This window comes from Anser anser, assembly GCF_964211835.1.
Source record: "Anser anser genome assembly, chromosome: 5".
In the NCBI taxonomy this organism is placed as follows: domain Eukaryota; kingdom Metazoa; phylum Chordata; class Aves; order Anseriformes; family Anatidae; genus Anser; species Anser anser.
The window spans coordinates 54,140,460-54,151,857 of NC_139725.1; the positions used below are offsets into that span (position 1 = coordinate 54,140,460).

At 53.4% G+C, this 11,398-nt stretch overlaps 1 protein-coding gene across 1 annotated transcript; it reads left to right on the top strand.

The window, feature by feature from the left end:
* Positions 1–270: 270 nt before the first annotated feature.
* On the top strand, positions 271–10,354 carry LOC310900215 (extracellular tyrosine-protein kinase PKDCC-like). The gene is made up of 7 exons (XM_083837822.1): positions 271–1,079; positions 1,163–1,285; positions 3,306–3,577; positions 4,347–4,426; positions 4,527–4,631; positions 6,089–6,265; positions 7,560–10,354. The coding sequence occupies exons 1-7, from the start codon at positions 579–581 to the stop codon at positions 7,661–7,663; spliced, it is 1,362 nt and encodes a 453-aa protein (XP_083693948.1). The 5' UTR covers positions 271–578; the 3' UTR covers positions 7,664–10,354.
* The last annotated feature ends 1,044 nt before the right edge of the window (positions 10,355–11,398 follow it).

The following is an 11,398-nucleotide window of genomic DNA, read 5'->3' on the forward strand; positions in this document are numbered from 1 at the left end:
ACATAGCATGGCGTCCCGTCCCGTCCCGCTTCCTTCCCACACGCTCAGCACCTTGGCGGCGCTGCTTCTTTACACGCGTGTCACAAATGGCAGCGCTGAGCTGGGTGTGTGCCGCCGCTCTGATCCTTTCCCTCACGACCCACCACCAACACCGTGTTTCTGCCTGGATCGGCCGGGTTTGGTGGCGGAGGGCTTTTTTTTCCCGTTCTTCTTTTTCCCTTCAGTCACACTTGCCGCTTCCACCCCACAGGGTGCTGAGGAGCGGCTGAGGAGCGGCTGCTGCCACCAGCAGCCCCGGGGGAGCCCTCCCAGAGGCGCTGGCCGTTACCAGGAGCCCCACGGGGGCTCCCATCGGACCGCAGCGGGACCGGTGCCGCTCCCCGCTCCACCCCGACCCCTTTTACCTCACGAACACCCCCTTTCCCCTCTCCCCACCCTCAGCGGCGACCCCACCCCAGGGCCGGGCCCCTCGGCAGGTGCCTGCGGCCGCCTCCACCCCGGCCCTTCCCGCCCCGTCCCGCCCCTCAGCGGCGCTCGCCTCAGCGGCGGCGGCCGGCGGGCGCCCGGCCCCGCTCCTCATGGCGGCGGCGGGCGGGACGCGGCGGGGCGCCCGGCTGAGCGCGGCGGCGCTGCTGCTGGCCCTGGTGGCCCTGCTGTCCCTGCTGGCGCTGCCGGCCCTGAGGGCCGGGCACGGCGGCGAGGGGCGTGCGGGCTCCCCGCGGCTGCCGCCGGGCTTGCTGGAGGAGCTGCGGCAGCGGCAGCGGGACCTGCGGCGCCTGGCGGCGGGCGGCGAAGCGGAGCGGGGCGGCGGCGGCGGCGGCGGGCTGGGCTGCGCGGACCTGAGGGGGGCGACGGGCGGCGGCGTGCTGGGCTCGGGCTTCACCAAGGTGGTGGAGCGGGCGGCGCTGGCGGGCGGCGGCGGCGCCGTGGCCCTCAAGTCGGTGCACGGCGGCGGGCGGGAGGTGCGGCAGTGCGAGCAGCGCTACGGGGCGCCCGCCGGCTGCCGCCGCCTGGCCGCGTACAAGCTGCTGAAGGAGGTGGCGCTGCTGCAGCGCCTCAGGCACCCCGGCATCGTGCAGGTACGGCGGGGGGACCCCCGCCGCTGCTCTCCCCCGCCGCTGCTCTCCCCCGCCGCTCCTCACCTCCGTCTCCCTCTCCCCAGCTGCGCGGTCAGTGCTACGACAGCCGCGGCGATCCCGGGGCCGGGGTCACGGCCGTGCTGGAGCTGGGAGCCCCCCTGGAGATGATCCAGCTGCTGCAGACCCCCTGGGAGGAGAGGTTCAAGGTAAGGGGACGGAGCACCGGGGGTGGCAGCCGCTTCGCGGACCTCAGGCTGGGTGCACGTGAAAAGCCCTGGCGAAGGGGGTTGTCACGCTGGCGCTCCGTTTGCTCCGGCAGATTGGCTTGAATCTCACCTGGAGCTTTGCCGTTCCCTCTCTCCAAAGCAGCGCTAAAAGAGCTACGTGGGGGGAAGCAGCCTCAGCTCGGGGACGTGTGTACCACCGGGCGTTACGCCGTGTTTCTGGCTTTCCCCCCGCGCCGTGCCACTGCACGGAGCGGCTCTCCCAGCCGGACCCATCGGCAGAGCCTCTGTAGCCCAGGGAAGGCGTCGTGCAACGTGTCTGTCGCTTTCGGCACGCTGTCTGTCGCGGGCAGCGAGCTGGGCAGCCCGTCCCACCCCATGTGTGACGCTTCTGCGCGTGGCCCCTCAGGTACCGCTGCGCGACGAAGGCCGCTCAAGCGCTTCCCTCGCGCTGTGGGCGGCAGGGTGGCATCCCGCTGGTGAGGTGTGCCTTGTCTCCCAAGCGCCGCGTGGGGACTCTTAAGCTCCCCAGGAGCACGAATGAGTTGTGACACGGCGCTTGCTTTCGTTATGGCTTGCGTTACAGTTCGCCTCCAGGTCTCTGTCGGGGGCTCGCTACTACTCGTTAGCTTCCCGGGAGGAAAGAGCGTCAAGTGGAAGCACGGGTACCTTAACGTCAATAAGAAGTACTCTGGGCAAAATAAAGACGCAATAAGACTCCCAAAACAAAATCTCTGCCTGCTTGTGGTCCAAAATGTTGAGAAGGAGCCTTGCCATCCGAACTAGAGGGGGAGTGTGGTATTCACACTTGCTGAGCTGTGGGATGTGAAGCTGAGTTTCTCAGGCTTGCTTCGCTAACCAAGTTCAAGTAGCATCAGAGCTCCCAGAGTCGTTTCTCTAGACCTCTGGAGCTCCAACTTTTGCTTACAAACTATTTTGTACTGGCTTCTTCTTAGCTTTCTCAGCACCACGTCTCCTCAAATGCGCCAGTCTCCTGTAGAGCTAGAAACCCTTGGTACTGGATTAGCCGGTGGTGAGGTTTGGTGAGGTGACATTAAGACTTTAATAATCTTTGGAGTGATGAAGACACTAAAACCGAATGTAGACCGGCACTGTCTAGTCCTGTTTCCTAATTAGGGCGTCTGAAAGGATGGGATTTCCCCTCTAACGAGCCACATCAGATAGCAGAGATTCTGTGAATGGTTCCAAGCACACAAACCCTTGTGCCTGCATAGATCGCTATCTGAGGCAGCGAGAGGTGGTGTGGGTCTGCCTGGCACACCTAGCTGATGATACAGTTAATCTGATGCTAGGGCTCCGATACGGAACCGAAAACGCTGCAGCTACTTAACCAAACTGCTGGTTCAGTACGAACGCGCTTTTCTAGCTCTGGTTTGTTCAACAATTGTTCACCAAGCTTTATGCTGGATCAGGTATTGTCTGAGCTTTCCCTGCTGCCAGGAAGTTGACATAAAGGCAAAAAGCTGGCAATAAATGTATCGCATGCTTTGGCTGATTCTTCAGAAGCATGATTGTGTGCCCAAATTCATGCTGCTGAGCGATGCAGCAACGCATGAATCTGGTATTAATGACCATGGAGCCTCAGTCTGTATGGAGCAGCATGGGGGAAGGGAGGGGAACGTATTAATTCTATGCCAGAGTGGGAAAAAAACCTTCTGATTTCAGCTCGCAAATCAATACAGCTCCTGAAACATGAAGGCTGCTATTGTTTTCCTCACAGCTTTCTCCTCTAGTTCCTCTAACTGCAAATGTCTCTTTTTGCATATACACGTTTTTAAAAAATGCTGCTAAACTACTTACCACAGTCAAATCCCATGGCAATGTTGATAATAAATTTTGTAGCATACATATAATTACCTTTTAAGTACTATATGCCTTGTTGCCTTTAATTTCATTGAATGCCCGTCCCTTTGTTCTACTTCCAATTTAATAGCTGTTTTTCATCTGTTTTTCCCATGCATATTCATCTTCTCTTTCTCAGATTTGCCTGGGCCTTGTGAAACTGCTGTTTTACTTGGCTCATTCCCCCCTGGGTTCAATAGTCCTCTTGGACTTCCAGCCGAGGCAGTTTGTTATGGTGGATGGAAACCTAAAAGTGACAGACATGGATGATGCCAGCACCGAGGAGCTGTCGTGCAAGGAGGACAATGACTGCACACTCGACTTCCCTGCAAAAAGCTTCCCTCTCAAGTGCTCTTCAGCTGGGAAGTGCGAAGGAATAAATGAGAAGAAGAACCTTTTCAATGCATATCGGTATGTGCAGTTAGATGGGGAAAAAGCGGTGGGTTTGAGCTCCGTCAGTAGCCGCGTAGCCTCTGTTGTCTCACGCTTCTTCACTGCATGCCTCCCCCTCAGCTCTGCCAAAGGGTAGTTAAGGATCGCTTTGAAGCAAGTTTATTTTCCTTATAAGGCAGGAAAATAGTTGTGTTGTTTGGGGAGGATGCAGGCATCTTGCTGCTGCTGCTCCTTTTCCCCAGCGCCCCCTAGGAACTTGCCCCAGAGGTTGCACCTGGGAATTTACCGTTTGCCAAACCAGAAAACCCTGGCATCTGAAATTCGGGGGCTACATGCGCTGGAAGTGGTGGCAGTGCAGGTTATCTGCCACAGCACGCCAGCTTTGACCCGCTGCTGTTGGGAACAGGCTCAGGCGTTTACCCTGAGCTCCGGGTCTCTCTACAAAACTGTGGGCAGCAGTGGCGTGGCACTGACGCAGGCAATGGGCAGCAGCTGAGTGCCACAGTACATCCTAACAGCCTCTGGCTCATCGGATCCTGGCTTTGCTTGAGCCTGGGCAAATGGCTTCGTGCAGTGCTTGGCTGCACGCTGTGCCGTAAAGACCAGGCCTTCAGAGCAACTCACGAGAATGGTCTGAGAGATGCCAATGAAGTGTTCAAACATTACTTAATAACCAGAGCAGACTTACTGGTTGCCTATGGGTAATCAAGTCACAGGAAAACACAGACAACTTAATCACGAGGGAAGTTAAGCTGCTGTTTTCTAATCAGTCTGTGGGATTTTGCAGGTATTTTTTCACCTATCTTCTGCCACACTCTGCACCGCCAGCTTTGCAGCCCTTTTTGAGTGATATTCTCAACGCAACAGGTACAAGCTAACATTCATAAACTAAGGCCTCTCTATGAGAAGACTCTCAGTGGCATTTCGTGGAGTTACTTGTCCCTGTCATCTTTTTCTTTAAATGCAGGTGACTTACGATATGGAATAAATGAAACCGTGACAGCTTTTGAGAAGGTTTTACATCTGTACAAGTCCGGGCTCTATCTACAGAAAAGACCTCTTCTTTTAAAAGGTACGTGAATTTGAATACTTTCCCTAACATAATTACTGAGGGAAAAAGGAACTTGGTAACTGGTCCAATTCTGATCTCTCATACATTCAGGCACTCTTATAGTCACTGGGAGTAGAATTAAGGACCAAAAGTATCTTTTTTTTCCCCCTTGTTTAAGCAGTCTTTTGTCATTTCTTCACGGGAGCTATGCATGATTGCATTGTTTTGCAAAGCAAACGCAGTGCAGACAATCTGGCATACATATGAACATATGTTTGCACTACTTCTAAATACCCTTCATAATGCGCATCAGCCTGTGCTGTAAGCGAATATATTTGGGATAGCTTCGGCAGCTAGAACAGAGCAGTAAGCTGAGTCTCTCATGTCTTTCTTCAGGGTCAGTTTCCCAGGCTGACAGCAATCTTCCCGTTTCACTCGGTGGCTTCTGCCCGATGAGCACCCTTTGTTATGGGAGCACAGAGCGGGGAGGTCACAGCACTGGGATCAGTGTGGCAGGGGAGCTTGGTGCCCCCTGAGTTTATTTTATTTTTAAAGACCTGTCCTACTAGTTGGTTTGTGCATGGGTAAATGAACTTTTATCAGGTGCATTCCTCTGAAAAAGGCCCGTTTGCTGGTAGAGATGGGGCTAATCATTCTTCCCACTGGGAGCCTTCAAAGGTCCAGCGGTTACTGCAGCTTACATCTTCCCGAGTGTTCACTGGAGGTGATGGAGAAGTGATGGTGGCTTGAGGACAGAAGTCTCTTAATGCATGGAAAAACTTGAATTTGCAGTTATAAACAAAGATATCCAGTCATTTACACTTAAGGACCAGCAGCTTTAAGAGGAAACGCCAGAATTTTCCAGTGGTGACTATTCATTAGCTTAGCAAGTGCCCCAGTAGCCATGTGCCAAAGTGACCACTGTCCTAGAGGTGCGGGGAGGGACTCCTAATCAACAGCAGCCATAACATCGCCTGCTCAGGCTTGTCGAGTCTTTTGTATCCTGCTGGAACAGCATCTAGCCTCCCTTTCACCCCCAGGGGTTCCCAAATCTCCCCCTGCAGTTGGCAGCACGGTGATGAGCTGCTTCTGTTGTAGGGGCCGAGGCACAGGAGAGGTCACTGTGATGGTGGCTTCACCGGGGACCTGCTAGGAAGGCTGGTCTGCACAGCAGCCTCCCCTCTGCCCAGCCCTTGCCGCCGACCCCATCCCTTCACCCTGCCTTGGCTCTCTGTAGGGGCTCCTCTGTAGTATTTCTGGGGTAGCTGCTGTCCTGTGCTCGATGGCAGAGTGATCACAGAACTGGGTTCCTTTCAATTTTGCAGCTCTGCCCGGTCCATCTAAGCAGGTCGGTTCAATCTGTCACCATCACTTCTCCTTTAAGAGTTCCACCAAAGTGCAGGATGCGAAGTTCACTTTGTAACTAGTCTCTGAAAGTGCGCCTGGAGTTTCCCTACGTGCCCTCTTTCTGTTCCCAGAGTACATCTCCCTAAAGGGCTTCCGGACGGTGGAAGCAGAAGACTACAAGTGCTGGCCCTCCTACAGCCACCTGGGCTGCCTGCTGTCCGTTCACAGCCCCGAGGAAGCCGCTGCAATTTGTAACTCCCAGTCGCAGTGTCAAAGCTTCATTGTCACCCAGCAGAGGACGTGGACAGGTGAGCTCGGACGCAGGTCTGGGGACAGGGGCTTGAAGTTACCTTGCCACGTGGTGCCCCGGTGCCCTTGGTCACGTGTAGGGATAACACCTTCGCTGTGCCATGTGTCTGCGGGGGCATATGAAAAAAGAGGGATTATGTTCTCCGTCTGCGGACTCTTCCCTCTGCAGTTTTTGCACAGGACAGCTATGTGCTGTTAGACAGTTACTTACTGCACGCAGAGATGGCTTCGTTTTGGTGTTAGGCTGAACAGCTCCTGCGGTACGCGTAGTTTGCAAAGAGCTGCCGGGCTTTTTGAGATGAAAGAAGCTGTGCAAAAGTGGGTGGTTGCTATTGTTATAATTAAAAGAATCATGGCTTACAAGTTGTTATCCCCTTTATCAAAACTAAATCCCCAAACCAATGGATTTCCAAAATGTCCCTGTAATTAGCTCTGATTATAGCCTTTTATAGCGACCATGTTTTTAGAATTATTATAAATTGCCTCATTTAGCTGACACTTCAATCGCGGGCTAAATTGTTACTCATAAAGTACGACACTCAATGAGTGTTTCCAGTGGTGGTGCAGAAGAATGATGTCTTGTTGGCTCACATGGCATTTTTTTAAAGCAACAATACCAAAAAACGCCGCTCTTGGATGGCATCGTGTGCGATTGGCACAGGGCTAGCGGCTGACACCAGAGCGCTGCACTGGTATGAGGTAAATCTCCTGGGGCCAGCTCCAGGCTCCCGGTGGGCTGTGTGAGTGCTGCCCAACGTGTCTGGCTGCCCAGTGGGGTGGACGTTTGCAGCTGTGCTTGGGGACACAGAAGGAGCTTCAGGTCCTGCTGACGGCGCGACACGAACGGCACAGGGTGGGAGACCCTGTCTGCAGTGCCTGGCTCGCGTGCTGGTCCCTGCCTTCCAGGGCTGTGCCTGCAGCTTGGGGATTTTTTCCTTCCTCGTGTTCTTACAGCAAACCTCTGTACCCAATGATGACAAAAGTATGTGGCAGGGCTCCGAAATGCCGAGCGCCTAACTTTTCTGCTGGGATTTGTGAGGGCTGGGGGAACGTGCTAGTCCTTACTGCAACTCCATAAAGGAACACAGGACATCAAAGCTTCTTGGGCTTGATGTTGCGTTTCTCGTGCACACTTGTTGAGCTCAGTGAGCACCTGGGAGTGCAAAATATATCTACAGCAGGGCAGAATGACTGTGGAGAAAGGTTTATGTTCCTGTGTCTTTTGGAGTAAATAGCGTGGGTCAAGGTGAATCTACCTCCTTTGTTAAACTTGTGTTTTTATTTCCTTTCCAGGACGCCCACTCGCCTCATTTCAGAGTAGCCCGACTGATTTAATACCGGATGCTAATGCTGTAGTCTATATTAAACGATCAGCTTCCTCAGGGAAAAGACTGTAAAGACAATGAGATCGCATAAAATGATCCTGGGAGGAACAAACCATTGGGGAGAATTTAATCTACTGCAAAGAATGACATATTTTATTTTGCTTTGGGATGTGATCTCCCTGCCAGCTCCGATTGAGTCAAATGCTGCTGTCTCCTTGATCAAAGCTCCAATTCCTCATTGCAGAATGCTCCTTCCCCACGGCCCCGCTAGCTTGTTTAGCTGTTCCCACACTGCTGTTCCGCATAAACGCTCTCAGTTTTAGTCAAATGTCGCCAGACTCTGCAATACCTAGCCTTACTGCTTCAGTAACCAGCTTGGCAGCCAAGAAATAAAAATAACTGCAAGGGACCCGGCTGGAGTAAACCGAGTGAGTTCAGCAGGCTCCAAAAAACCTACGAACAACGTACCCTGGGGAGTGCAGCGGCTCCTTCCACAGCTGCCAACGAGGATTTCACACCACTGCACATGTAAGGGGCCAGGCTTCAGCCACGGGGCTGAGGTTGCAGGGTTGGGATCTGTAACCAGAGGTTGATGCTGGGGGTGGTTTTCCAGGGAGGGTCTTGATTCAGTTCCTTTGGGGGCAGAGGAGGGAGGCAGTGGGGAGGTCAACTCTGGAATCCAACGCCAGGAGGCTTGGATGCAGGACTTGTGATTTGTGATGCCAGCTCCCATGTATCAACCTTGAAGGTTTTTCTCTGTTACTTTCCGTGAAAGAGCGAGACATTCAAATTATTTATGTATAAAGTGTTACTCTGTATGGCAAGGAACTACTATGTTTATTCTAAGCAAGCTGTGAACAGTTCTTTTTTTCATTGCCTATGTTTCAATGCAACCGAAAGCAAAACGCAAGTGTTCCCCACCTTCAGCCCGCCCAGCATCGTTGCCCACTCCTGAGGACAACACGTGAGCGTGCTCAGCAGTGCGTGAACGTGCCCAAGCCCCTTGGATGCTCAGGTCTTGGAGGACACTGGCTGTGCTTGCAGGTCTGGAAAAGAAGGTCCGGTCTCAGGAGCCTCCTGCGTCTGCCCTTCGTTACAAATTGGGGTGCAGCCTCTGAAGCATAGGTAGGGATTAGTACAATTTCAGGCTGTGAGAGATGGCTACATAACTTGCTGCTGTCAGGAGCGTCAGCAAGCCGTGACCTTTTATTTTCTAGTGGATTTGGGAAAAGCCCAACTCTCTGCTGAGCTCATCCTGCTGCATGGGCAGGTTCATAGCCACAGGCAGGAGAGCTACACTGCAATATCCGTGGGATGCGGAGCTGAATTTTCCTCCTAGCCCCCTGGAAAAGGCTGCTCTCAGGACACCGATTGGTGTCTGAGCTCCTGCCTGGCATCATGCTGTGTTTTTCATGAGCTGCTCCTGGGATTCCTAACGCAGGTGCTCACCTTTAAGCTCGTTAGTACTCTATTAACGCGAAGCAATGCCATTGCGTGGGGGCTTTCTCATGGAAGCGTAACCCCTGCTGCTTAACACTGAGGCTCAGGGGCTCTGATAGCGATATCAATTAATGAGAGTTCCTATTAGCACAACAAGAAGGCTCTTCTTGCTGTGGTTGCCACATTGCTGCAGGCTTTGTGAAGGCAAGGCTTTGAAAATGGACAGCCACAGACAGTTCTCTCTATTACAGTGGGTCCTGTGGAAAGGTCCTGCCAGGGGTTCTCTATTGTTTCACATTGAGCTCGCCAAGCAGGGCTTCAGGCATCTGCTTTGGGGTTGCTTTGTGTTAGCAAGAGGTAATGAGAGTTTATTCCATATCTCTCAACCTCAGGAGATACGAATCAGATGTACGTTCCCCAAAGCGAGGGCAAGTGCCAGCCCGGAGTCTTTTCAGCGAGGAAGAAACAGGATGGGAACGCTCAGAAGTTGTAGTGATTCCAGGCTGTGTTAGGAAGGTCCTCCTGGCTTCAAAATCTCTCCTGGCAAAAGCGCAGGTTCTGGGAATGCCATGAACTCTAGTCATGCAGCGCTCCTTTCATGTAACAGCTTTTTCCACGGAGGTTTGATTCTACGATTCCCTGCAAATCAGAGTCAGGTCCGGCCCGCCAGCAGATGGTGCAGGGCACGGCGGGGCGCTTTGTGTAAAGGTGGGTTCCAGCATCAGACCCGCAGTTCTCAGAGCCTGGGGGCAGGCACAATACCGTCCTGTCGTGAACGTTTTGAGCACAGGGTGCTTAATAATAAACTGTTAATAACAAGGGAACCGGGCTTAGAAGACGCTGCAAATCTGCTGTTAGAGGTGTGTGTGTCATTTCTCCCGGTACCCGCTGTGCAGCTCCCTGCAGCCCCAGCTGCTGGCGGGCAGTCAGCTAGGCCTGGGCAGCCACCCTGCTGCGGCTGGACGGGGCCTGGCGAGAGCTGGGTGAGGCACGGGGGGGGGAAGCTGTGTTAGCACCCGCTGCATCCACGGCTACAGCCTGACGCACATTGGAGGAAGCCCAGTCAGTGAAGAGGTGTCTCCCAACCTGACTTTCCCCAGCTTCTTGCTGTTACCGCCTGCTCAGAAACCTTTCCAGCGGCTGTGCCACTCTCAGTGCGTGTAAAATCCATCCTCCTTTAGCCCCCTGCAGGCAGCCTGTGGCCCTGGAGCTCCGGGCAGATCGTGAACATCTTTTGTGCCAGCTCTGAGTGGGGCACCGAGGCTGCCGACAGCCCCAAGGTGAGCCTGCAGGAAGAAGCATCTTCTGTACGGCTCTTGTGCACATGCGGCTGTTTTGCAGTGAGCTATCTCTATGCCTCATCTCACCCAGCCAGTCTTCATTCATTCTAGCCTTTTATTAAATTATAACTGCCTCGAGCAGCTCCAGGCTTCCCGTTCCAGTGAAAACCTCAGTGAACGCCTGAAAACTCCTTCGGTAACTACGGTACGCGCAAAACTCCGATACAAACATTTGTTGCCCTTAAAACTTCCAGTTGCTGGAGTCAATTTGTCTCTGCTATCGCTGATCAGTATTTCAGCCACCAGTGTGGGATATGTAACAGAGGAAAGTGCTTGGAAGGAAACAGCAGGGGATCCACTGCAATGGAAACCATGTGTGGTGGAGGAATAATATTTACCTAAATGTGTCTATCACATCTTCTCAAAAGATACTGCTATTAGGAGAAAATGGGTATGAAAATGTTGCCTCCGTAGATGAAAGTTAGGAATATATTTTTTTTAAAGAACACATACTTTAATACTCCTAATTAATTCCACACTGTAATAACAGAGATAAAGCCACATCCATAAAGGGTAATACCACCATGTACTCCAAAGATATAAACCGCAGTTTAATAAATAGCAACAGCTGCCGCATGACTCATACGAAGTGTGTTTGCACACCCGTTTACATGGCTGCTGACTTCATGATGGAGCGAGGGGGACGGAGACGAAGAAAAGCAACTCCTGGTGCCTCAGCCAGGCTGCGGGTAACAACCAAAGCAATACCTGCTGCACATGGCACGCTGCGCGAGCTTCAGCGAAGTTCTAACCAGCCCTCCAACAGCTGAGGGTGCTGGCCTTGCCGTCACTAATCGTTCTCAGCTGAAGGGGGAACGCAGCAGGTACTGCAGCAATCGAGCCGGGTGCGCCAGGGTGGGCGATAGCTGCAGGGGATGAGTGCCAAGCGCCGCTGCTTGGAACCCGGCTCCCGGCTCTGCATGAGGGCTTCAGGCTCATGCTCCGGGGCTGTTTGCCCCTCTGCACGGCTGGCTGGCCAACCCAGAGCAAAAGTGTGGGCTCACCTACTTCTTTCCCCTAGCAGAAC